Source organism: Balaenoptera acutorostrata, chromosome 11 (assembly GCF_949987535.1).
Source record: "Balaenoptera acutorostrata chromosome 11, mBalAcu1.1, whole genome shotgun sequence".
NCBI lineage: Eukaryota > Metazoa > Chordata > Mammalia > Artiodactyla > Balaenopteridae > Balaenoptera > Balaenoptera acutorostrata.
The window spans coordinates 8,705,758-8,732,597 of NC_080074.1; the positions used below are offsets into that span (position 1 = coordinate 8,705,758).

General features: G+C 41.9%; 1 protein-coding gene across 5 annotated transcripts in view; it reads right to left on the reverse strand.

Annotated features, from left to right (window-relative positions):
- The window catches only part of TNRC6B (trinucleotide repeat containing adaptor 6B), a 263,020-nt gene that overhangs the window by 14,298 nt on the left and 221,882 nt on the right, over positions 1–26,840 (reverse strand). For 4 of the 5 annotated variants that reach the window (XR_009009751.1, XM_007189093.3, XM_007189092.3 and 1 more), the window contains 9 exons: positions 19,215–19,346; positions 18,839–18,934; positions 18,498–18,678; positions 10,435–10,572; positions 7,910–8,086; positions 6,451–6,597; positions 6,105–6,200; positions 3,046–3,270; positions 2,538–2,608 (listed from right to left, as the gene is read on the reverse strand). Coding sequence is in view for 4 of the 5 variants with exons in the window: in XM_007189093.3 (XP_007189155.2) it covers positions 2,538–2,608; positions 3,046–3,270; positions 6,105–6,200; positions 6,451–6,597; positions 7,910–8,086; positions 10,435–10,572; positions 18,498–18,678; positions 18,839–18,934; positions 19,215–19,346 (1,263 nt within the window). In the remaining variant the exon portion in view is untranslated. Of the gene's footprint in view, positions 1–420; positions 2,002–2,537; positions 2,609–3,045; positions 3,271–6,104; positions 6,201–6,450; positions 6,598–7,909; positions 8,087–10,434; positions 10,573–18,497; positions 18,679–18,838; positions 18,935–19,214; positions 19,347–26,840 lie in introns of those variants that run through there. The other variant, XM_007189095.3, reaches the window with a different exon arrangement.

A 26,840-nucleotide genomic window follows, 5' to 3' on the forward strand; every position in this document is an offset into this window, starting at 1 on the left:
TGCTCACCCTAGTCAGACTCTCAGCATTAGGGTGTTCAGTGATTAGGGACAATTGCCCTTCCTCACCTATGACTTAGCGAACAAATCTCTTTATTCCCTCTGATTTAGTTGTATCAAGAACTTTACTAGGTTTATTGAAGCTGCTCAGTGCAACATTTCAGTTCATTTTTTGGGAAGGGAAACAGATTACTACCGGAATAGCCTTAAAAAGTTGTGCTACTGGCAGCAGCAGTGGAAACATTCTGTGGTTTTACCATGGAAATCCTACAGGATGAAAACTGGCAGTTTCACCGTAATTCTTTACAGAAAATGATGGGACAAAAGCTCTTAGCATTGTTTTATAAATGACAATTGACTATATAAGCATGTCAGTATATACCACAAGTGACTTTTTTAGGCTAGATGCCCTATAAATAAATTGTAGGTGATGACAAGTAAATTTATCCAGGTCCCCAAAAAATGTGGCCTTATAACCTCCTTTTAAGCTATGATTGAGATTAGTGAGATGTCTGCTATTAGGTCATTTTGATTTTTAAATGAATCAATTCTTTCTAACACAAACACAGCCAATCCCTATATTCATTTTTTAAAAAAATAAATTTATTTATTTATTTATTTATGGCTGTGTTGGGTCTTCGTTGTTGCACGCGGGCTTTCTCTAGTTGAGACGAGCGGGGGCTACTCTTCGTTGTGGTGCGTGGGCTTCTCATTGTGGTGGCTTCTCTTGTTGCGGAGCACGGGCTCTAGGTGTGCGGACTTCAGTAGGTGTGGCACGCGGGCTCAGTAGTTGTGGCTCGCGGGCTCTAGAGCACAGGCTCCGTAGTTGTGGCGCATGGGCTTAGTTGCTCCGTGGCATGTGGGATCTTCCCGGACCAGGGATCGAACCCGTGTTCCCTGCATTGGCAGGCGGATTCTTAACCACTGCCCCACCAGGGAAGCCTGCCTATATTCATTTATATACATATACAAATGTAATTACTATTTTTTCATTTTATTTATTTATTTTTAAATTAAAAAAATTTAATTGAGGTATAGCTGATTTACAATATTACATTAGTTTCAAGTGTATAACATTTTTATAGATTATACTCCATTTATAGTTATAAAACATTGGCTATATTCCCTGTGTTGTACAATATAGCCTTGTAGCTTATTTATCTTATCCATAGTAGTCTGTACCTTTACTATGTTTCATATGATAATACAGGCTCCTTTCAACACTGCTTCTCTCATCCTAACCATATTACACCCACAGCACTGTGACAACTTAGAAATAATGAGGCATATTTTGAGGATGGTTATATAAAATGTCTATACTTCAGTCAACTCTTTGCTAAATAAATAACCCAGGGCTTTCAGCTGAGTTGATTAGATATGGAGATTAAGAGCCGTTCCAGACAGTTCCTCATGTTAACTGTATTTAGAAAGCTGTCCATCTCAACACGAACCTTGAAATACGAGCCCCAGATTTACTCCCCACAAATAGGTTCACTAGGCAAATAAATTTAGGAGAATCTGTATTTCCCCACAGAGGATCATAATACATGTTAAAGCATAGTAAAGGGTCTAAGAAGCCTCATAATGAAGGCACCTGCTTAATTTTGTTTAATCAAGTATGTATTACAAACATATTAGGCCAGAGACCTATTAATATCCCATGGGAACACTCTGGAAAATGCTGGCTTAGTAAAGTGTGCATGAATCCACTTATGAATTAAACGCCAGACAATTTACTCTCTGTGTCAAAGGGAGGGAGGTATAATTGATTCCTTTTTAACAAGGTGTTGTAAAGGTTGTGCTGTCAAGCCCAAATGAAGGCCCTGGGCTCAGTTTCCATGGGTTCATTTAACCTCATTTGAGTGCTCCATGTATGTTGCTGCAAATACATCAGTTATCAGGTAACTCAAGCGGAAGGGAGGGAGGTTTGGTGCAAATGAAACCCCACCACTGTAACAACAACCCAGAGAGCACGTTCTGATGAGAGCAAATCAGTAATGCCATCTACAGAGAAGAAGAGAACAGACAGGAAATGAAAATTAAATTAACAGACAGAAATTCACACATACGGCATTTAAGCCACGAAATCCACACATTCCTTCCACTGCAGAGATGGATGGTTAATTGTGTATGAATGAAGCATAAAAATGGTTACCAGTGAGCCACAAGTCTCGTTGAATGAGTAACACAAAAACAGGTAACTTTTTTGCTTGGTTCCAGATTCTGACAGGCAGATCCACACAGCAAGTTATCTCTGCTAAACAGAATTCACCAGATCACCACCCCATGCTCACTATTTATAAACTACACGTGTCAACATCACCATGAAGGCAGGCGTGAAGCTGGGTGTCCAGCATCTCCCCAGCTTCAGAAGTAGGCTTCGGGCCTTAGCTGGGGAGACTCACCCCTGCAGGCGGGACCTCTCTGTGGTGACCAGGAAATAAACGAGCTCTCCTCTCTGCTAGCCCCACACACCTCGGACTTTCCCTCTCGTAATACAATCAAGTCCCATCCAGAAAATCCCAAGAAAGCGTGGTTACCTGTGGAGTGAGATTGTGAAGAACCAGCCAGTAACTAGGACGAACTGAACCACCATCACTCCAGGTGGAGGCTGGAAGCAACCAGAAAAAAAGATCAGGAAGAACAATCAAAAAATTAAGATAGCCACGCGTGAGACACATTTTCAAACAGCCCACAGGGTTCCTCTCTCCTTTTATAAATCATCTTCTCCTTCTGCTTCACTCTGACCTCCTTTATCCTGTCACTGAATAGCCAGTTCTCTTCTCCTAGACCTTGATCCTATGCGCTCTTGCGCCTTATTTGCAAGACAATGTTGTCCTCCCAGGGTTCTCATCTTTACTCCGTCAGTACCTCGGGAGTTCTTGGGTCCCTCTGCCTTATGCTGACTTCAATTCTCCACTCAAGAGATACTTTTTCCTCTACCCAACAACCGTGATTTCCTCTGAGTTCATCGTGTCTTCAACATTTGTGTGAACAGAAGCCCCTCGGGTTGGAACAGTGACGCTCCTTTAGGCAGATCCTTCTCACCAGAGGCAAGCCGTGAGTCCTGCGTCCCCCACCCCCTGACTGAGCGGGGTGCTGTACTGCTCCAGGGAGATGACGGCTTGGGGTTGGTCAGACCGGGAGGCGGGCGGGGCAGCGGTGTAGTGTTCCTTGAGGAAATATGGTTTTTCCACATCTTGTTGGAGAGATGAGTGGGGTTGTGTCCTATGGGATCTGGGGACCATGTCGATTTGTAATCAGGGAACTTTGCTGTAAGAAGAGAAAATTAAGGAGGAAATTAGGTTAGACAGGTCACTTTTGTTAACAAATACACATACGCACGCACACACAAATACATACGTGTTGAAATTCTAAAAATATTAAGGGCACAATTTAAGAGGGGCAGTACAAAATAATTTTGTTCTCTGAGCTTATCAAATATAAATTTTCAATGACTCTTACTCTGAACTGACAAATTAACACATGAACTAAAGAGTTAGTAAGATAACTAATTCTCTACCGCTTTCTTAGCTAAACACAACCTGAAAAGGAAGATAAATTCAAGGAAAGTCTTCTTAAAGTCATTAGTCGTACAGATATAGTAGAATGTGAACCCAGGCAGAACTAAAGTATTTATTCTATAAATACTTGCTGATTGAATGGAAAGTACATTAAAAATTAAACTTTTCTTGATCCAGAATACTAGATAACATTCAAACAGATTTTTAAAATATAATCAACAAATATTCACTAAGGGCTTACTCTGCTTTTAAGGTGCTAAATCAGTGCTATGGATAATATAAACAGTTGTTCCCAAGAACTTCAAGTTCAGACGGGGAAAACAGAAAAGATGAACAACAGAATTGGTAACCCAGGCAACATCATATATGTTCAATACACGGAGGAAAATGACAACGCTGGGCTGTCAGCAACGACTTTGCCAAGACAAGTCTTGAAGGATTGATATAAATGGACGGCTCAGCAAGACAGGAAAATAGAAACCGAGCTTCAACTTAAACTCTCTTTGTACCAAATATGTTTCTCCCCAATTTTGGCCGAACAACATTTCACAGTAGCAGAGAGGTAAAGGAGGCCATAAAGGTCCGCTGGGGGCAGTTTCAGATGCTATCAGGAGTTTTTGCAGTAGATTTAGCAGGTAGTGTTTAAACTAGGGCCAAAATGTGGATGACAGCAAAGAGAATGGAAGAGAAGAAATGGGTCTGACAGAGAAGAAACCACTTGGGAGACATCATCACTGGCTGGATCCAGCAAGCGAGGGAGACAGGAAAGAATGAGGAAGAGGCGAGAGGGAAGACTGAGATGCTGCGACTAAGTGATGCACAGCAGCACCACTAAGAAAAAGAGTTAAGAAAGAAAGACAGGGCTTCCCTGGTGGCGCAGTGGTTAAGAGTCCACCTGCCAATGCAGGGGACATGGGTTTGAGCCCTGCCCCAGGAAGATCCCACATGCCACAGAGAAGTTGAGCCCGTGCGCCACAACTACTGAGCCTGCACTCTAGAGCCTGCGAGCCACAACTACTGAGCCCGCGCACCTAGAGCCTGTGCTCCACAACAAGAGAAGCCACCGCAACGAGAAGCCCGTGCACCACAGCGAAGAGTAGCCCCCGCTCACCGCAACTAGAGAAAGCCAGCGCACAGCAACGAAGACCCAACACAGCCACAGATAAATAAATAAATAAATAAACTAATTAAAAAAAGAAAATTTGTGAGGGTGAGGGTTGGAAATGTATACATTCAGTTTTAAACAAGGGTGATGCTTGAGTCATCTCTCAGGTGACCGCTTGTAAACGAAAGATAAAATAGTTAAAACAGAGGTATGGGCAAGTTACAGGAATAAAAGAGGTGAAAATGAGTTTTTACATGTAAAGGTAGAAGCCCTAGGGGACTTCCCTGGCAGTCCAGTGGTTAAGACTGTGCACTGCCAGTGCAGGGGGCATGGGTTCAATCCCTGGTCGGGGAACTAAGATCCCACATGCCATGCAGTGTAGCCAAAAAAAAAAAAAAAAAAAAAAAAAAAAATTAAAAAAAAAAGGTAGAAGTCCTATAAAAGCATAATGTAGGGTGGTGTTTAGAAACATGGAATACGGAGTTGGCTCCTTCACACACTCACTCGGACCTGAGGCAAATTCTATCAGCTCTTTGAACCTTAGTTTCTTCATCTACAAAATGGGGATAATAGCGGGACCTCCCCCACAGACTTTGGTGAAGGTAAGATAAGAATTCACGCTGAAGGCTTAGCATGCTGCCTGGTCCTGAGAGGTTACTGTTGCACTGTTGCACTGTTGATATGACAGAGGTGGAAAGGAAAAGAAGACAATCTGTAAGGTCATTAACCCGCAGTGCCTTAGTAGGTAGCTAAGGATTTGTTTTATTTGCATTTGCCTGCATAAACGTCAGAAGCCTTAATGACTTTAATGGCTTAAGGTCCAACTTTTGCAAGACCAAGGTGCCAATTACTAATGATTGGTCTACCAATCTATAAGGTGTTGTGCTAAGTAAGTGACTTCAAAGGCTCTGTTATAACCAATAAGTTTTCCATTCCCTATTGTCTTAAACACACACACACACACACACACACACACACACACGGAACTCAACAAATGTTGTTGGTAGAATTAACCAAGGTCCTCTTTTTTTCCCCTTGGCCATCTGCCCTTAGCCTTTGTCTGTAAGTGGAAGAATTTTTAGAGAAAAGCAAGCTCTAATTGGCTGCCTTAGGAATAACAACCTGGACTTAACTGGTTCTTGCCACGGCCCCTGATTTTCTTGGCAGACTGGTTAAAAGAAAAGCACTTGTGTCATCAGGATATAACCTCTGCCCTCTCAACACCCATAGCTCCCTGTAATTATGTCACCATCTGCCTTGGTCCTAAAGCTGTACTTGTCTCACCCTGCCTCTGTTGAGACTGCAAGTTCCCCAAGGACGCAGCCAATACAAGAGGTGGGTCTCCATCTACCCTGACCTATGCTGGTCAACTGCTATAGAGGTATTTATTCCTTAAGAAATAAACGCCAATTTCCTTTGTAGAAGGCAGCCAGACAGGAAAGCGCTAGCGAAGGGGCAGAACTGGGTCACACGCGTACCTGAAGTGCTATGAACGTTGCTGAAGGAGTTGTCAGAGGCACTGTAGGGCCAGGCACCAGGTGAAGGCAGCGAGGTGTTGAGGGAAGAATTAGACCCTTTGGATGACGAATGAAGAACGAAATGAAAACAGTGCAGATAAATGTCAGCGTAACTAGTGAAATCTTGAAGTATTTTATTTAACCTTTAATAAGAGAAAGGACAAACTATATCTAAAAACTAAATGTGAAAAACTACATATTCCTATGTTTTCTGGTGAGATACCAGCAAGTACAAATGAAGCCACAGCCTGCCAAACATGAAAATACTGGGTGCTGAATAAACACGAGGGGTGTTTCACTTATTTACCTGTGGTGTTATCCCGCAGAAGTTGGTGGTCAGTATCTACAATGGGAGATGTGGCTGTACCCCCCAGCACACTTCCTGGGGTGACATAGGGGTCAGATTCAGGGTCAATGTTTTGGATACCTTTCCATGGCACTCCTGGTTGGAATTCTGAGATAAGGAGAACAAACGTTGGATAGAGGTAGGAAGTTGTTCAAAACGTGGTAAAGTTATTTTTTGATACAAGAAATAGATCTGTGAAAAGTCTAACTTCTGAATCTATTTTAGCTCAGATTTTCATCACAAAATTAAAAAAAAAAAAAAAAAAAGTCGGCCTGAACATATACTTTTCCAGCAGCACTCCTGTGCTATCTCGACATGTCGACCTTCTCTCTCTGCTTGGGAACTTGATGCCACAGACCCTCAAGGTCTGGCCCCAGGCCCTGCTCCTGCTCTTCCTGCCCCCAGGGAAGTTCAGGCCTGAGGGCAGGGAGGCAGGATACAGTAGTGTGGTCTCATGACAACTGTGAGGCATCTAGGACAAAAACTGGGAGAAAATCTGAGTTGGAGAGGAGATATTTCTCCCACTTATCTCACTGGAAATTGGCTCAGATGCACAAAAGAAAACACATATGACCACTACTGCGTGGAATGTCCAGGGACAACCAGCAGGAATAATTTGGCTTATCATGAGAAAGCCTAGAAAATATTTAAGTGTTTACAATTTTTTATCAGTTAATTTAAATCATATTTAAAGCTATATTAAACTTTTATTTTCCCAATCACGATGAGGAAGAACAGTATGTAGTACATATGAACATGCACTATACTAGAAACTATACATATTCATAGCTCAAATATACCCGTATAGAAAGAGGTTTAGAAGGACATACACCAAACTTCTTGTTTTTAATTTTGCTTTAATAAATTAAAAGTTTTTTCTACAATGAAGATAGATTACTTGTATCAGAATAAAAAGAGAAAACAAATAGCAAATAGTCTCACTGCACTCACTACTGCGTACCTAGAACCTGGTAATAAATACTTGCTCCGTGAATAAACTAATCAATTCACTGGACATTTCAGAAGAACCCACGTTACAAGGCATCCTTTGCATGGATGAATGCCAAGTCCCGGCTCCAAGGTCACCTTCTTTTACTCCCAGGCTGCACTCCATGGACTTCCTTTGGCCTATCTGTGCCTGTGCAGTATTTACCACACAGTAACTTGCCTTGTAGGTGATCAGCGTTCACACCTATGTTCCTGACTGAACGCTACAGAGCAGAGACCCCCTCTAATGAAAATTTGCTATCTTCCCACAGCAAATTCTTCCCTGCTTTTATCAGACAATAATTACTGAATGAAAAAAAATCAAAGTGAATGCCTTCGTAAAGGGAGTGTCAGAAGTAATCTGTTCAGAACCTGATATTAACAATTATAAAAAAAAAATGATATCCCAGAAAAAACATTTCCTGTACAATACCTGGAGGCCAACTGGCATTGCTGGATTTACTTCCGATTTTATTTGTTGGTGGAGATTTGGCAGGTAACCAGCTATCACCAGCAGGACCCGTATGGCCACCCAGTGTGTCACCCGGGATGATATCAAACTGGTTGTATGGTGACCCTCCTCGGGTCTTACCAGGGGCCACTATAGCGCCTGAGAAAAGAGAGAGGTAACTAATTCACACCAGAAAGGACTCCTATGAACAGAACTTGTTGCGCTTTCATTTAGAGGAACTCAAACACAGGATGCAGTAAGAAGAGTCCTGGAATCCGAGGTCCCACTTGAAAGCCACCGCCTAATTAGGGCGCAGGATGACCAGGACGACTCATCTCGCCTTTCAGCCTCTCAGTCTGCACTTACGCACACAGCGCTCTTCTCAGTCCTGAACGTCCTGTTCCATTTTAAAATTCCAGGGTCTTATGAAGTTAACAAAACTTTCATCAACTACGAATCGTACCATCATCCCCCCAGTTTTTACACTAATGACCTAGGGATGAGGAATAGGAAAAATACTCAACAATTTGCGGCACATAAAAGGGTTTTTAATTACATTTCTACTGACACCAACCCACCCAAGTCTTTAAGTGCTGATCAGGCCTAGTTTAGCTGGAAGAAGCAGGGTAAACAGAGGGAGTTCGCTGGAGAGAAAGGCATCTGCAATTGCTTTAAATTCCAAAGCAATGAGACAGCATTCTCGCCGCCAGCCGAGGGTCTCTGCCAGCACAGGGCCAGCAGTGAACTCTGCAGCTCTGAGATCCACGGCTCCACACATGAAGAACAGCAAATCCTTTGTAAAACTGCTGTCCCGAGAGTATTTCAGCAGTTTTGTTGGTGCCCCCTTCATGCATTTTATATGCTGGGAGGCAGGAAAAATATTAAAAGCTTAATAATTCCCTTAAACTAACAAAAAATGAACTTTACTTTAAATGAAAATTTTGACCTCTGTGAGATACCATGCTACTTATCTTTCAAATGAATTTTACATGCTGTATTGTGTTACCTGATCTACTCTTAGGATGCTGTTTATGAACAGATAAAATTACTTCCAGGGTAATGTATTAAAATATTTGTGTAGGGACTTCCCTGGTGGTCCAGTGGTTAAGACTTAATGCTTCCACTGCAGGGGGCACGGGTTCAATCCCTAGTCGGGGAACTAAGATCTTGCATTCCGCACGCCATAGCCAAAAAATAAAAAAAATGAAAATAAAATATTTGTGTAAATATCGATGAAAATAATGTTTGGTTTGGCCTAGCCCAAGTATTATTAAAACTGTCTCCACGCTCAGCTAAGAGAAGTCATTCGCTTTTCTGGAGCCACTGACAGGAATTTGACTCAAGGGCACATAGTAGTGAAGTAGTAGGAAATGAATAGCTCCATTACCTTGGGGATTGCTAAGGAAATGGGAAAACATTACCTATAAGTTCTAAAAAGGCAAGCGAGTATTCTACCTGTAAGATAGCTTCTCACATGCCACTGTGCATTTATAATCATACACCTATCATGTCTTTGGGGACAAGGGGACTTAATGAATCATCAGCCTAAGGAAGCAGCCTAAGTGTCCAAAGCTATAGATGCTGAGCTTAGATTATTCAGTCCAGAAACAGATTTGATAATTTCAATAAATCATTCTTGATTTTGTAGCATGAAATCAAATGATAATGCTTAGGGACAGCAGGCAGAGAACTTCACGTGGCCACTTCACCAGCCTACCGGATGGGCACATGAAAGAGGGGTTTATAAAGGAACCCTGAAAGGCTCCAGACTGATGGGGCTGAGGCTGCCAGGAAGCCCCTGCAGGAGCCAGTCCGACCCCTATTTACAACTTGGTTCTCATGGATACAGCTGAGCCCAAGTAAATTACTGTCAAATGAAACAAACATTGAAACAAAGGCTGAAGGAAGGTCCTAAGACCTTTTATCCATTTCACAGGGAAATGGAGATGCTCTTACAGAGAATTACAGAGATGGAAGAGCTGACCCACATTCACAACCAAAGCCTACAATTACAATGCCCTCAACTGCTGTCTTGCAGACACTGTAATTCATAAAGAACAAGAAAGCTTTGTGGAAAGTTCAAACCTCATGTATTGATCTATTAGTCATCTTTTGGAGATCAAAGAGCTCAAACAATCATCACGATATATATTTGTTATGATCTCTCTCTTGTAGCTCCAAAAACGGATTCTGTTCTCTCAGCCAGTTTATTAGGGTTTTAACCTAAGGGGAGCTCAAGTTCACTGCTACTGCCCTCAATCCCATTGCAGGTGGGAAATTTTGCTCCCCTTAAGTGGAACTAGCATTTAAGTTTCTTATAATTTGAAATACACACAACCCCAATCTTCCTCTCCTAGGTGATCATAGGATTGGGGGGAAAAAATCAAGAGACTCATTAGGAAAAAGCTAAAATAGATCTGTGCTTCAAAGTAAGTGTATAGGCCACTTCGTCAAGGCCTGCTGAGAGTCGGAACAGCTCCAAGTCACGAAGCTTTGTTTGCTCTTACCATTTTTGTGCATATTGGCTTCCTGTGTGGCTACAGAGGGCAGTCCCTCCATCATGGAGGTCCACTGTTTAAAGCGAGACTCTGTTCCAGCCTCCTTCCCACCAACCATGCCGTAGTCCATGCCGCCAGAGCTGAAGCCTAAAATGGAGAACCACATTTTACGTCTTTTTATAAGTTTCTAGTGTTAGTAACCAAGAGTTCTGAGGTAGAACCCATGAATAGCTTCATTTGTCACTTAAAGACCAATTCACATGAAGTTTTCTTCACTCAGAAACAGATATTTTGATTCAAAATGCTGATCTTGGCTCCTGCTTGCTAAAAAAGTGACGACTCTGTTCAGGTATGAAAACATGTATGACTGCCATCTCATTAAGACCATCTCAGTGCATGTGTGCATTCACTTATCCATCTGTGTCAAACAGAACGTGGGGCCAGCAATTCTCCAACTGAGATGGAGACGTCTACACGTCAAACCAACATGGTGGGCGCTTCCCTTGCGGCGCCGTGGTTAAGAATCCACCTGTCAATGCAGGGGACAGGGGTTCGAGCAATGGTCCAGGAAGATCCCACATGCCGCGGAGCAACTAAGCCCGTGCGCCACAACTACTGAGCCTGCGCTCTAGAGCCCGCGTGCCACAACTACTGAAGTCCATGCGCTTAGAGCCTGTGTGCTGCAACGAGAAGCCACCGCAATGAGAAGCCCACACACCGCAACTAAGAATAGCCCCCGCTCGCCGCAACTAGAGAAAGCCCATGCACAGCAATGAAGGCCCAATACAGCCATAAATAAATAAATAAGTAAATAAATAAATAAATATATTAAAAATAACAACCCAGGGCTTCCCTGGTGGCGCAGTGGTTAAGAATCTCTCTGCCAATGCAAGAGACACAGGTTCGAGCCCTGGCCTGGGAAGATCCCACATGCCGCGGAGCAACTAAGCCCATGCGCCACAACTACTGAGCCTGAGCTCTAGTGCCCACAAGCCACAACTACTGAGCCCGTGCACCACAACTACTGAACCCTGTGCGCCTAGAGCCCATGCTCCGCAACAAGAGAAGCTACCGCAACGAGAAGCCCGTGCACTGCAATGAAGACCCAATGCAGCCATAAATAAATAAATAAATAAATAAATAAATAAATAAATAAATAAATAAATAAATAAATAAATTTAAAAACAAAACAAAACAAAACCCCAACCTGGTGTAACAGCAGCTATTAAGTTGTGGCAGGGTCTCTGGCGGAGGAAAGGCTTTGCAGAGGGACACTGATCCTGGACCTAGGCAAGGTAGGCGAGTAAGTCAAGGAAACCAAGTACAAAGCTCTGACTGGTGACAATCAGGCGTGTTTAGGGAATGATGACAAGCCCAATGTGACTCCAATGCTTGGCTGCCTATGGATGCAGTGAGATGGGGAGCAACGAAGTGGCGTGGCGTGTAGGGTCTTCATGTATCAGGCTGAGGAGTCTACACCTTTTTTTCCCCTCTAAGACAGGAGATGAAATTCTTCAGCAAGTGAGGAGACATAACTAGACCTGTATTTTACAAAGAGACCTGACAGTGTGAGAATGGGGTAGACAGAATCTGGGAGATCAATTTGAAAAAAGTTTTTATATAATGACAAAGACCCCATAGCTTGAATAGGCAATTGGCGAGAGATTCAGTTTACTTCGCCATGTGCCGCCAGGTGTCAGGCTTTTAGCAAGGGTTTTGGCAGGTAACATTTTCCCACTGCACAGGGCTGGACAGGTGAAAGCCAGACAGGAGAGGCTTGTTGATGTAGCCTCACAGGGTCCACCATCCATTTTGGGTCAGAATGTATTTAATACTTTTCAAACTGATGCTCAAAAAAAGTAAAGGACTAAAATCAACCACTGAAACAGGGGAAGGGAAGAATAATGAATAAAAAACAGAAAAAGGAGAATGAGCCATAGGCAGGGTGGCAACAACATGCAAGCATGGACACCCAAGGAGGTCAGCAGGGTTCCCACCACGTCTCAGCTCAGGTGGCCTGTGGGGTCTATTCTTCCCCTAGTGGACGTGCAGCTCCAGCCAGGCCAGACTCCACGCTGTACCCACTTTACTCTCCTACCATCTGGTGCTGTCTTATTGGCCCTCAAGTTCCATCTATCCAAATCCCACTGGGGGCCCGGGTCACATTTTTCTCCCCTGTGCTTCTCCTGTCAGGGATAGTTTTATAAATGCACAATAAATCAAACCAGTTCTAACACCTTTCTTGACCTGTTTAAAATGTTGCTATTAATACACGGAACACTGTCCTTTCACACAGTTTGTAACTGACTTTAGTAGTCCAAGTGATTGCTTGGAGGGTGTGGGTGGGGAGAAGTCCTTGGAATGAGCTGGAAATATTTCAGATTGAACCCTTCTTTTTATTTTATTTATTATTATTATTATTTAATTTATTTATTTATTTTTGGCTGCGTTGGGTCTTTGTTGCTGCGCGCAGGCCTTCTCTAGTTGCGGTGGGCAGTGGTTACTCTTTGCTGCGGTGCGCGGGCTTCTCATTGCGGTGGCTTCTCTTGTTGCAGAGCCCGGGCTCTAGGCGCATGGGCTTCAGTAGCTGTGGCTCGTGGGCTCCAGAGTGCAGGCTCAGTAGTTGTGGCGCACGGGCTTCGTTGCTCCGCGGCATGTGGGATCTTCCCGGACCATTGCTCGAACCCGTGTCCCCTGCATTGGCAGGCGGATTCTTAATCACTGCACCACCAGGGAAGTCCCCGAACCCTTCTTTTTTAAAAAGAAGAGTTTAAGATATTTTCACTTTTGTCCTATGTGGCTAAAATGAAATGAGACTGGAGGACAGGGAGGCTGAAAGGAACAAGGGCCTTCTCTGATACAGCTTCAGTGGCCTACGTGGGTTTACTCCTTGGGCAAATTACACCTCTACCTTTGATTTAGAAAACCAGCCCAAAGTGCCTGGATTCCAGGCCATCTGAAAGCTCGGTTCTAATCATTGAGAAAGAGCTTTTGAAAATAACCTGGGATTAAAAAGAAGAATGTAAGGGTTAGTAAGATAAGAAACCATTCCTTATATATTAATTTTCTTTAAAGTTGCTCTCAAATTTAAAACTCACAATGAATTAAAGTTATTTAATTTCAGCTGCTTAGAGTTCTTCTGTGACACATAAAATGTAGAAAATTAGTAAGAGTTATAAATCTTAGGAGAGAAAAGAGTTTGAGCAGTTCCCCCTGAACCTTAGGTAAAGTGGGCATCTTTCTCATTAGAAACTTGTGGATCAAATGCCAACACGATATGGCAGCACCGTAACTAAACAATAAAGTGTGGTAAGGAAAAAAAACTGAAGAGGGCAAAAAAACAAACAAAAAAACCCCCCAAAAACCACAAGAGATAACGGTGCCTTGAAAGGTCCAATCTACAAACCCAAAACTATGAGAGGAAAATCAGTGCAAGGTTGTATGTAACTGTATCTTTCTTCGACGTCACATAGTGACTGGCCTGACTTTAGAATAGAATGTGTTCAACAAATCTGGATGAAAGGAATTCTGTGCTCTAGAGGCTGCATTAACAGAAGGCAGAGGGCACTCCACTCGTGACCTCTGGGGCTGCTCATGAGCTATCACACCTCCAAACCCAGGAAAACACTGACTTGACTGTCCTTGCTATTTCATCAAACCAAACTTCCTCGGTCCATCAAGTGGCCTCCAGTAATTCTCCAGTTCCCCGACACAGAACTTCTAATCAAACAAGTCATTTAGTTCAGTCCAATGAATATTTATGGAGAGCCTAATTTGTGCCAGGCTCTGTGTTAGGAGCTAAGGTACAATCAGAGATAAGACATGCCCCTTGCCTTTCCAGGGCCTCATTTCACTAGTACATTCCTTTTACCTCCCTTACCATTCTTACAAATACAAGCCCTTGGCTACCTTATCTGTCCTTGCCAGAATTACTTTCTTTTCCACACACTCTAATTCGTTGTCTGTTCATCACTACCACTTGTCTCAGGGCTTACCTCCTTAAGGAAACTCTCTCAAATTAACTTGTCCTTAATTCATCACTCCTTCACTCTCTTTGCCGTAGTTCTATATTTTCCACTATTACTTTGGTTGCAGATTAAAAAAACAAGTTCCTGGGGTTTTAAAATAATTATAAATGGATAAAGAAGATGTGGCACATATATACAATGGAATATTACTCACCCATAAAAAGAAATGAAATTGAGTTATTTGTAGTGAGGTGGATGGACCTAGAGTGTGTCATACAGAGTGAAGTAAGTCAGAAAGAGAAAAACAAATACCGTATGCTAACACATATATATGGAATCTAAAAAAAAAAAAAAAGAAAAATGTTTCTGATGAACCTAGGGGCAGGACAGGAATAAAGATGCAGACGTAGAGAATGGACTTGAGGACACAGGGAGGGGGAAGGGTAAGCTGGGACGAAGTGAGAGAGTGGCATGGACATATATACACTACCAAATGTAAACCAGATAGCCAGTGGGAAGCAGCCGCATAGCACAGGGAGATCAGCTCCGTGCTTTGTGTCCACCTAGAGGGGTGGGATAGGGAGGGTGGGAGGGAGACGCAAGAGGGAGGAGATGTGGATATATGTATATGTATACCTGATTCATTTTGTTATAAAATAGAAACTAACACACCATTGTAAAGCAATTATACTCCAATAAAGATGTTAAAAAAATAATAATTATAATAAAGAATAAATTATAAAAGAAAGAAATCATCCATAGTTGCCCCTTTAATACAACTGTTCTAATTCATGTCCACATGCACATGTGATATTGACGCATCATAATACCAGGAAAGATACAGTTATTCTTCTGCTATTTTAATAATCTCTACTATTCATAACTCTACTTTTCACTGGATATACCACACACAGAAATATTACATATTTTGATAAATTTTAAACATAAAAAGTAAAATTTTATTTGACATGCCCTTCCTGATGAGCAACTTTGCTTCTCGATTAGTTCAGATATTTGTGAGTGACTATGACTTAATACTAGAATGAGATCTAGTTCACGCTATTCCTATTTTTAAAATTTTTGTAGACTTGATAAAGCACTAAGATATCTTACACAAATAAGGAGATGGAAAAAGGAGGAGCCTTGTAATTACATAAGTTATTTCTTTACATTCCTTTTTAGGTATATTTCCTCCCCCCCCCACTCAATAAAACAAATACTAAAACTACTTTTAGTATTTAGTATATATTTAGTATAAATACTAATTTTTAGACAGGTCATTATCACGTGACAATTCAATTAGGTATATTTTCCATTTTGCTAAAAGCAGAAAATTAGAAACCATCTGCTTTACAGAAACAATCAGCTAGGGGGATTTCCCTCGTGGTCCAGTGGTAAAGAATCCGCCTTCCAATGCAGGGGATGCGGGTTTGATCCCTGGTTAGGGAACTAAGATCCCACATGCTGCCGGGCAACTAAGCCTGCGTGCCACAACTACTGAGCTCGCGCACCTCAACTAGAGAAGAGAAAACCCTCATGCCACAACTACAGAGAAGCCTGCACGCTGCAACTAGAGGGAAGCCTGCGCTCCACAATGAACACCCGAAGCAGACAAAAAAAAAAAAATAAATATTAAAAAAAAAACAGAAACAAAAATAGCTAAGGGTAACCCGTTAAGGAGTCATGAAAGTCATTCAACTTTTTAATTCTGAGAAAATATACCAGTAGAGGCTTCATCAATATTTATTAAGAAACTTAATTATTCTTGCTAGTCTTTAACCTACAGGCACTTTTTTTTTAGTTTGCTATACTCAGCACCATTTATACTCATGTATATTCATTCATTTTATTACAGCTTTGCCATATAATCTTCTTTGAAAAAATTTTAACCTGTGTAAATGCTTTAACTATATTTTCATCAAAATCTTACAGCTATAGATTTTATTCAAAATAGCCAGCCAAATCAGACTTGTTTTCAGTCCCAATTTTTCAATTCCAAGAAATGTGGTAATATGAATTAAGGAGAATTGTAACTGTGAAATAAATTGCAAAACGCATCTTGTAAGGCAGATTATAAGTGGTCAGATCACAATTAATATAAAGACCTAATAAAATTAATTTATCCATTGTTTAATAAGTGAGCAGATGTAAATAAGTCAATATGTTCTTCCTCCTCACTTAATTTGGATTATAATGCAGAACTAAATTTTTAAGTTACTTATGAAACAGGAATATGATTTAAAAAAAAAACCCATGAAATTTCTTCCGTAAATGTACATATGTATATATACTGAACTCTGATCCTTTAGTCATTAGGAATAGTTAAGTATAATAATCACAAACAACACGATTAATCTAATAAGACATCATGATACAAATTTTCTATATATTTAATAAATAAGAGGTATACACTGCTAAAAATTAACAGATTTGTAGCCAACACATAATTTTACTTTTTAATAGGGGGCAGCAGATAGTAAAGATGTTATAAAGACTGTCATTGAAATAAATACATCATGATTTTAGGTTTTTAACAACTAACTGACCAGTGCATACCCAGTCTTAAGGAAATCACATAAAAGTTTATCCACAGGCTTTACCTGATTCGCTGTGAAAATGTCTGTTTCAAAGAGTCAGTCTCACTAAACTATACTGCTCAAGCTGTTCAAAGGTGCTTTTCTTTCCAACTAAGACATACCCTCAGGATGAGTACTGAGAAGGCCTGAAAAGGACTGTGTTCTTAAAACAAGTGGAAAAGCCACTTGTGGCCTCCAGATGCTCTCTTTGCTTTATACGACTGGATTCCTTTTCAAGAACTACGCACCCTCTGACTAAAGCGGATGTAAAAGAAGCACAGTCGCCCCACTTCACTATCATGTACAGTGTCTAAATTCAGAACAAGTGAACACACACCCACACGCCCAGGCTCTTATGTCAAGCTTCATCTGTAACAGAAGACACGATTCAGAAGGCGAAGACTGGAAACCCAGGGGTAACGGCACCATCATTGGTCATCGAGGGAGGCTTCCTCCTTGCCTGGAACCTCAGAGAGGCACGCTCTAATAGGATACGGGATGGTGGAGACTCTGCCCTTCTTTTATGTCATATGGAAGAAAGTTTATTTTGAATTTAAAAGTCAGTTCTCAGGCAAATCATTTTTAAGTACAGTTGGTAGAACTTGAGGATCTGTAAATTAATTCCCTTACAACTATCCAGGATCAAGGAGTCCTTGAACTCTCTGCTCTTCTCTGGATGTGGCCTCCCCAGGGGGCAGTGGGCACCTCACAGAGCACAGAGAGCAGGGCCATCTGTCCAGGGTCACTTTGTCACCTGGGAGTATGGATTTCAAGTCTCCCCAAACTCTTGTTTTTGAGTTTGCAAAGAACAGTGTTGTCTTTACTGAAAGAAAATCTAAATGTTGTCAGTCTGAGAAGAAACCCACTGTGGGGTGTGGTACCTTTTTAATTTTTTAATTTTATTTTTAAATCACTGTTGCCTCGCTGATTGTGGACTCTGCTTACAACATGTTCCCCAGTTCTGAAAGAGCTACGATTTGCCTGCCAACAAATTCTTGATGAATGTCAAAGGTATAACTTTACTTGTGCTAATTCTATTTAAATCAGATGAGATACTAATATCAGAAGAATTTTATCAGTTTGCCTTTTAATTTTAATATCAGTTCCCCATTTTTTCAAGAGAAGGTAATTTTATCTGGAGAGCTAAACGCCTCAACTTGTACATAATTTATTAGATTATAACCTCAGACGTGTGTAGCAGTCACAGCAGGTACAAACATTTAACTGGCTTGAAAACACTCCTGGTGGTAGGAGAGCTGATTTCCACTCACAAGTAATAAAAGACTGCTTTGGACCCAGAGAAGGTGGAGGCCTGTCTCTGTTATTTACTGTGTGGTGAGCTTCAGGAAACCACTGAGACTCTAGGATATCAATAACTCAGATATCTCACCTGAAAGAGAGGGATACAAATAGTCACCTACCCCACACAGCTGTTGTGAAAACAGCGTAATGGAGGTCCAACCCCCAGCCTGAGAACGTGACTGGCAGGTAATTTTCAACAGGCAGTTTTCATTCCTTCACAGCTTACCAGAACCGTATCCAGGTATCGGCCCTTTGGTTTGAAGGTCTGGGAGCCCCACATTTAGAGCGTTGGGGACCATGTTGTCCAGGTGCGGCTTGGGCCCGACGGGATGAGACGGCGAGTGCTTCATGCTGGGCTGCCTCTGTTGCTGCTGCTGCTGCTGCAGGGCGCTCACCATTCGAGCCAGCTGGAGGCGAGCAGGCGCAAGGGAAAACGGACACGTGAGAAGCCAACACCCTGAACCGCACGGGGAAAGGCGGCATTTGAGTCGTGCTTGCCATCGAAGAGGTTAAGCAGAGATGCATCCCTCCCACGGAGCACCAGGGGGCCCTTCCGGTGCCACGTACCTGCTGCTCCTGCTGCTGGCGCACGGCTTGAGAAAGCTTCCTCTGGTTCTGCAACAACTGCTGCTGTTGCTGCTGCTGCAGGAGCAGCTGACACGCCTACAGCGCAGGGGAGAAAGAGAGGACGAAAGTTTCCTAAGACAGACTGACGGGGAAAACTGAAAGGACCTGTGAATGAATCAAGTGCCCGTGAGGGAAGCACCACCGAGTTCCCAGTCTACGGGTCACATTTACCTGCAGTTGAGCTGATATATCAACCCTTAAGCACACTCAACAGTTTGCATGAAATGAAGCAAATAAAAGCTAAAGAGAAAAAAAAGAAAAAAAGAAAAAAAAGCAAGTAAACTTTTTAGCTATAGGAGGAAAATCTGCTACTTACCAACTGAAACTGGGGAATCTGTGGAAGCTGGCTCAGCATGGCAATTTGTTGAGGAGATAACTGGGGCCCCACATTGAAAAGACCTGGATTCAGGCCACTGTTGGGAAACTGCTTGAGCATTGAGGCAGAAACCTAGCCAAAAGAAGGAACTTTCAGAATTTATCAAAATAAAATTTTTTTTTCCGTGAAATGAATCTTATTAGAGCTAAAGCAAGCACTGCCAATTTTTTCCTTGAAAAATATTTATGAAAAATATTAAACGATTGGGAGAAATACACCAAAGTGTTAACAATGGTTGTCTTTGAGTGGTGAAATTACAGGAGCTTTTTAATTCTCTTTTTAGACTTTACAATTTTTCTACAATAAAAATTACGAATTTTGCAATCTAGAAAATATCAAGAAAAAAGTTAATGATAATATAACTTTTGTCTGAGAAGTTATTACTGGAAATGTGCTATAAAAACATCCACTGAACCCACTGAATCAGTGAGTGCCATGGAGAACAAACTTACTCCGTCTTCCATGAGTGGTAAATAGCATTCTGGTCAAAAGCTTAGTTCTAGAGGCAGACTGTGTGGGCCTGCCATTTCGAAGGTATAGTACTCAGAGCAAGTGACTTACTTAACCTTTCTAAGCCTCACTTTCCTTATCTCCAAGATGATTGAGGATTTTACAAGTTAGTCCATGTCAAATGCTTAGAAATGCACTCTGTACATGTTCATATTATCTCACAGGATGGTTCTTCAGATGTCCAGGCAATGATTACAGCTCTCCTGCATCTCATCTCCAGGCTACATATGATCAGTTCTCTCACCTGTATCTCATTCAATTTCTCAATGCAGAGCCCAGGACAGAAAAGCCATTTCCTAAAGCTGTCTAATACTGGGTAGACCTGGCCATCACTAACCATTCTTCTAAAAGCCATGCTTTTAACAGTTCCTAAGATCTCAACTTCTCTGATGATCAACTCCTAACTCACACATTAAGCTTACTGTCAATTAAAATCTACAATATTAAAACTGTAGATGGGGCATTAGATTAAAATTACATGGAGTGTTTTACTCCCGCATGTAATTTTTAAGCAGCTGGGTTTAAAAATTTTATTAATTTATGTTTTGATCCTTAGGACTTTACATTTATCTTTATATGCATGGCGCATAGCAGATGCTCGATAAACACCTGTTAGATGAATGAACCTCTCATATTTTAACTTACTAACAGTCACCCTTCCAGTCGAAGTCCAGGAATAGTCAATCATTTCTAATCAACACAACTGTTTTAGACAGCTTGTCAAATGACTTGTCAAAATAGAGATACAACAACTTTATCGTTCCTATAATCCAAAATTTTTTTACCAATCAGTGAAGAAAACGAGTTAAGTTCAAATATGTTAGCAAACTATGATTCTCGATTCCTAGTACAGGTGCTCAGAAACCATGTTTTTGATAATCTTGTCTAGAATCTTGCTTGGAATTGGCACCAAGTTCATCAGTCTTTAAGCCACTTTCCTTGTTCTTTCAAAATTAAAAAGAAAAAAAAATTCCCCCATTCTCCTTACTTCATTGTAGGGGAGGGGAGCTTCTTTCCCATTGCTGACCTGAGGCTCCAAAGAGGGGCACCCACCTTTATCATAACACTCTGGGCCTCTTTCCCTTACATCCTGGCAGCAAGCCCACAGGGGGGACTGCCCTATTCCAGTTACTAGGGGGTAAGTTTGGAATTCAGTATTAGGAAGCTCACATTCTCCAGTATCAGCTTTCTCGGTAGTAAAGAGGACGTTTAGGCCCCTGGAAGCCTTCCTCTTTTTGTCTTAAAAATTCAGGATTTAGGCAGGAAAGAGGGGTTGTCATTATTAAACCCTCCTCCTTGAAGACCTCAAACATTCTTCAAAGATCACAGTCAGGACTCTGCAATTCTTTCCACAAATTCTTTCTCTGCTGTAGGATTTAATGCATCTTAAACCCTTTCGGTTGAACTCCCTTATTCTTAACACAGAAGACAAAAGCAGTAAAAATATTCTTTCCACTTAATCAGTCAGCATTATACGAAGAGTCCAAAGCTATGATTCCTTTCCCAGTCACCACATTGCACCAAACCAAGTTCTAAGACACTTTTGACCTGCCTACTTTTTTACAAGCCTCAACTTATTTTGTGTTTTAATCTCCCAGCATGACTCTCACACATTCACCCTTGCTTGCATACCCTTACTTTCCATCTTTTAAAAATGACCCTATAAAACGTGAGTCAACAGAAAGCTTTCATCAGAAGGCCACGGGGTCTTCCCATGTTACCTTTCTTTAGCATCACAGTCAAAGTTAAATTCTTCAGCTTCCTAATACTTTTGAGTCACTGTCTGCTACATTCTCAAGAATATCTGCCTATCTTTTCTTTGACACCTTCTAGTCTAAAAACATCTAAGTTCAAGTTTCCTATACTCGGCTCACCAACTCGTTTTCTTCCAAGATCTCAGGCACTTGCACTTAAACTATCAATTCTCTCATTTTGGAAAGTATTTTGATTTAAAGTAATAGTTTGCCCAGCTGCTTCCTTGCTACTCTCTACGAGGTGCTGAGTGCTGCCAACCAATTAAAAAACTTGTCTGATGCGACTATATAAAAAGCAGATAAACAACAAGGACCTCCTGTATAGCATGGGGAACTATATTCAATATCTTGTACTAACCTATAATGGAAAAGAACCTGAAAAAGAACAGATATATAGATATATATAACCGAACCACTTTGCTGTACACCTGAAACTAACACAACATTGTAAATCAACTATACTTCAATTAAAAAATGAAAGATAAACTGACTTAAAAAAACAAAACAAAACAAAACAAAACAAAAACCCACCTTATTTGATTTTCTATTTTAACAGACCCCTAGCAGATAGGAGCTCAAAGCAGGCACACCATTACTGTGCACTTTACCTCTGCACCAGTTTTATGGCCAGCATGAGGGACATACCTTCCACAACTCCTCTCAAATAATAATTCTTCTTCATCTCTCCTTTGAGTTCACCCAAATGGTCACCAGTGTGGCTTAACTTATTGTCTCTGATATAATGGTTCCAACCTCACTGTATTAAAAGTTTTTCTTTATTTTTGTTTGAGGGGGGCGGGAGCGGTCGGGGACAGGGAAGGAGGCTACGAGTGGAGATATATCCTACGCTATCACACCATATTCCAAACCAGAGTCTTAGACCATACCTCAGTGACTCATGAAATCGTATTTCTTACCTTCACAGTGTGAATCTTAAATTCATTTGGTTTAGCAACTATACCAGGTTGAACTGTGTCCCCCACCCCCCCAAATTCATGCCCAACTGTGATCTGAAAATGTGACCTTATTCAAAAGTAGGATCTTTGTAGACATAATCAAGTTTCAGATGAGGACATAATGGATTACAGTGGGCCCTAATCCAATGACTGGTGTCCTTAGAAGAAGAGAAAGTCCAGAGACACACAGGGAAGAATGCCACGTGAATACGGAGGTGGAGATGGGAGTGATGCATTTACACGTCAAGGAACACCAAGCCCTGCCATCACCCACCAGAAACTAGGAGAGAGGCACGGAACAGACTCTCCTGTGGAGCCTGCAGTAGGAACCAACCCTGATGACACCTTGCTATCGGACGTCTAGCCTCCAGAACTTGTAAGAGAATAAATATCTGTTGTTTTAAGCTACCCAGTTTGTGGTCATTTGCTGTGGCAGTTTCTAGAAAAGAAACGAATACAATAACTCTGTTTGCAGGCCTGTGCCATCTGGTATGTTAACTACTAGTCTCATGTGGCTATTGAGCAGCTGAAACATGGCTAACCTAAGTGGAGATGTGGGTTTTGTTTTGTTTTTTTTTTGGCCGCAGCACGTGGCATGCAGGATCTTAGTTCCTCAACCAGGGATCGAACCCATGCCCCCTGCAATGGAAGCGTGGAGTCCCAACCACTGGACTGCCAGGGAAGTCCCGAGATGTGTTTTAAGTGTAAAATATACACCAGATTTCAAAGACTTGGTATTAAAAAAAGGAAAGTAAAAATTTTAATATAATTTAAAAACACTGAGTAAAGGTTGAAATGATAATAATTTAGATATATTGGTTTGAAGAATATATATTATTAAATTAACTTTACCAGTTTCATTTTATCTCTTAGATGGGGCTACTAAAAACTTTAAATTCCATCATGTGGCTTGTGTTACATTTCTACCGGACAGAGCTGCTCCAGGCTGTCTGTACTGATCAGCACGTTTCTAACTTCCTTTCCGAAGCTTTCATCTATGATTCATGGGAAATCTCCTCTGCTTATTTTCTTTCCCAACTTGCTGGCCTCCAAAATAAAGAGCCATTGTCTGAACTGTCATTTCTCCTCCCTTCTTTCAGTTTTATTTTTTTAAATTTTATTTATTTATTTATTTATTTATGGCTTCATTGGGTCTTCGTTGCTGTGCGTGGCTTCTCATTGCAGTGGCTTCTCTTGTTGCGGAGCATTGGCTCTAGGTGCGTGGGCTTCCGTAGTTGTGGCTCACAGGTTTCAGTAGCTGTGGCTTGTGGGCTCTAGAGCGCAGGCTCAGTAGTTGTGGCGCACGGGCTTAGTTGCTCCGCGGCATGTGGGATCTTCCCGGACCAGGGCTCGAACCCATGTCCCCTGCATTGGCAGGCGGATTCTTACCCACTGCGCCACCAGGGAAGCCCTCTTTCAGTTTTTAAAAATAAATTTATTTATTTATTTATTTTTGGCTGTGTTGGGTCTTCGTTGCTGTGTGCGGGCTTTCTCTAGTTGCGGCGAGCGGGGGCTACTCTTTGTTGCGGTGCGTGGGCTTCTCATTGTCGTGGCTTCTCTTGTTGCAGAGCACGGGCTCTAGGTGAGCAGGCTTCAGTAGTTGTGGCACGTGGGCTCAGTAGTTGTGGCTTGCAGGCTCTAGAGCTCAGGCTCAGTAGTTGTGGCGCACGGGCTTAGTTGCTCCGCGGCATGTGGGATCTTCCCCGGCCAGGGCTTGAACCTGTGTCCCTTGCATTGGCAGGCAGATTCTTAACCACTGCGCCACCAGGGAAGCCCCCTCTTTCAGTTTTAAAAGACCTACTGGACAAATCAGCTGGTCTCCTGATTACCATTTCTCTTCAGTCTTGAGAATGTATGTTACCCCTTGCCACGAGCCCATGATCCCACCACCTTCCTTACTATTCCTACTACTCAAAACTAGCTAAAGAAACCACCATTCAAAGTAAAACATGCCCATGACCCAGCAGTACCCTAGAGAAATTCATTCTAGGAGACAAATAGAGGAATATTCACAGCAGCACTGCTCATAATAGCAAAAATCTGGAAACAACCCAAATGTCTATTGATAGTAGGGTAGAATAGGTAAATGAATGATGGTATATTCATATAGTAGAATACAATATGAACCACAATTGCCTAAATCAACATGGGAAAATCTTACAAGCATTATCAAGTAAAAAAAAGTCAGAGAAGGCTACATACTGTATGATTTCATTACATAAAGTTCAAAAAAGGGAACATGAAACATATTATTTACAGATAGATACAGAAAGGCTATAAAGAAAAGAAATGCTAACACAAGGTATTTTTATACTTTAATTTAAATGCCAGCATCTCATATGTTCTATAAACTGACAGTTATAAAGACTATCAAGGTTGTACTTTGAGGACTTCCTATCTAGCACTGCTCAACTTCCCCCTCCTTCAGATTCACATGTACTGTCCCCCTCCAGTGAACACAAAAGGACCAGACCGATGCTTCACTGGGCTCCTGGCAAATGACTATTCATACCTGGGTTGCAGAGTAATTAAAGTGCAGCTTTGCACATTCCCATGGCAGGGAATTAATTATTCTGGCTTAAAATCCTTTCAATCTCCAGCTGGGTTGGAGAAAGTGAAGCTCTAGTTGGGAGTCAATATGGCATTTAACGAAGCGTTACAAGTGCAAAATGACAGCAATTTAAAAGCAAGACAGGCTTCCCTGGTGGCGTAGTGGATAAGAATCCTCCTGCCAATGCAGGGGACATGGGTTTGATCCCTGGTCCGGGAAGAGTCACATGCTGCGCAGCAACTAAGCCTGTGCACCACAACTACTGAAGCCTGCGCGTCTAGAGCCCGTGCTCCACAAGAAGAGAAGCCACTGCAACGAGAAGCCCACGCACCACAAGGTAGAGTAGCCCCTGCTCGCCGCAACTAGAGAAAGCCTGTGCGCAGCAATGAAGACCCAATGCAGCCAAAAATAAATAAAATTTAAAAAAAAAAGAAAGAATGGTCTCTTTATTAAAAAATAAATAAAAATAAAAGCAAGACAAAAACCTCTAAAATATGTTACTTTCTGAACATTTGAGTAACAGGAAGAAAAAGGCAAGGCAGAAAAAACCCACGGTATGGAACATTTGTAACAAATCTTAAAGATGAGTTTCAATATCTTCTTCCTATGTTTACATTAATTATTGACTGTCCCTAAAAAGCGGTTAAAATGGATGTAAAATTTGGTAATACTCATCAAGAATTTTATAAATTTATTTGTTTTTGGCTGCGTTGGGTCTTTGTTGCTGTGCACGGGCTTATTCTAGTTGCGGCGAGCGGGGGCTACTCTTCACTGAGGTGCGTGAGCTTCTCATTGCAGTGGCTTCTCCTGTGGCGGAGCACGAGCTCTAGGCACATGGGCTCAGTAGTTGTGGCGCACGGTCTTAGCTGCTCCGCGGCATGTGGGATCTTCCCGGACCAGGACTCGAACCCGTGTCCCCTGCATTGGCAGGCTGATTCTCAACCACTGCGCCACCAGGGAAGTCCCTCGTTAAGAATATTAAATGTTCAGGGACTTCCCTGGTGGCGCAGTGGTTAAGAATACACCTGCCAATGCAGGGGACACAGATTCGAGTCCTGGTCCGGGAAGATCCCACATGCCGCGGAGCAGCTAAGACCGTGCGCCACAACTACTGAGCCTGCGCTCTAGAGCCCGCGAGCCACAACTACTGAGCCTGTGTGCCACAACTACTGAAGCCCGCACGCCTAGAGCCTGTGCTCGGCAACAAGAGAAGCCACTGCAATGAGAAACCCGCGCACCGCAACGAAGAGTAGCCCCTGCTCGCCGCAACTAGAGAAAGCCCACGCGCAGCAACGAAGACCCAGCGCAGCCAAAAATAAATAAATAAATTTATAAAAATAAAATAAAAGAAGGTATGGGGAATGGATTTAAAAAAGAAAAAAAAAAGAATTTTAAATGTTCATGTGCTTTGACCCAGAAATTTCATTCTGGGCAACTAAATTTAGAAATAATGTGGGCAAAGATCTATGTATAAAGGATTTCTCTACAGTGTTACTTATGACAGTGAAAAATTAGAAACAATAACCAATTGGGAAAGGGAAATCAAATCAAGTCTACCTGATGGAACATTTTGCCTTCTTCGTTAAGAATGATCAACTTGAAGACTGTATTAGTAACCAGAAAATATTATGACCCAATGTTAATGAAAATAGCAGGCTGTTGTGACCATGAATGCAGTTATGTGAAAAGCATGCCTGTAAACGAACAAAGTCTGGATAGGGGATTACGTAAAAATAATTCTTGTCATTGCGTCCAGTGGGGTGGGAGGGTAGTTTTGGGAAGAATTTTTTTCTGG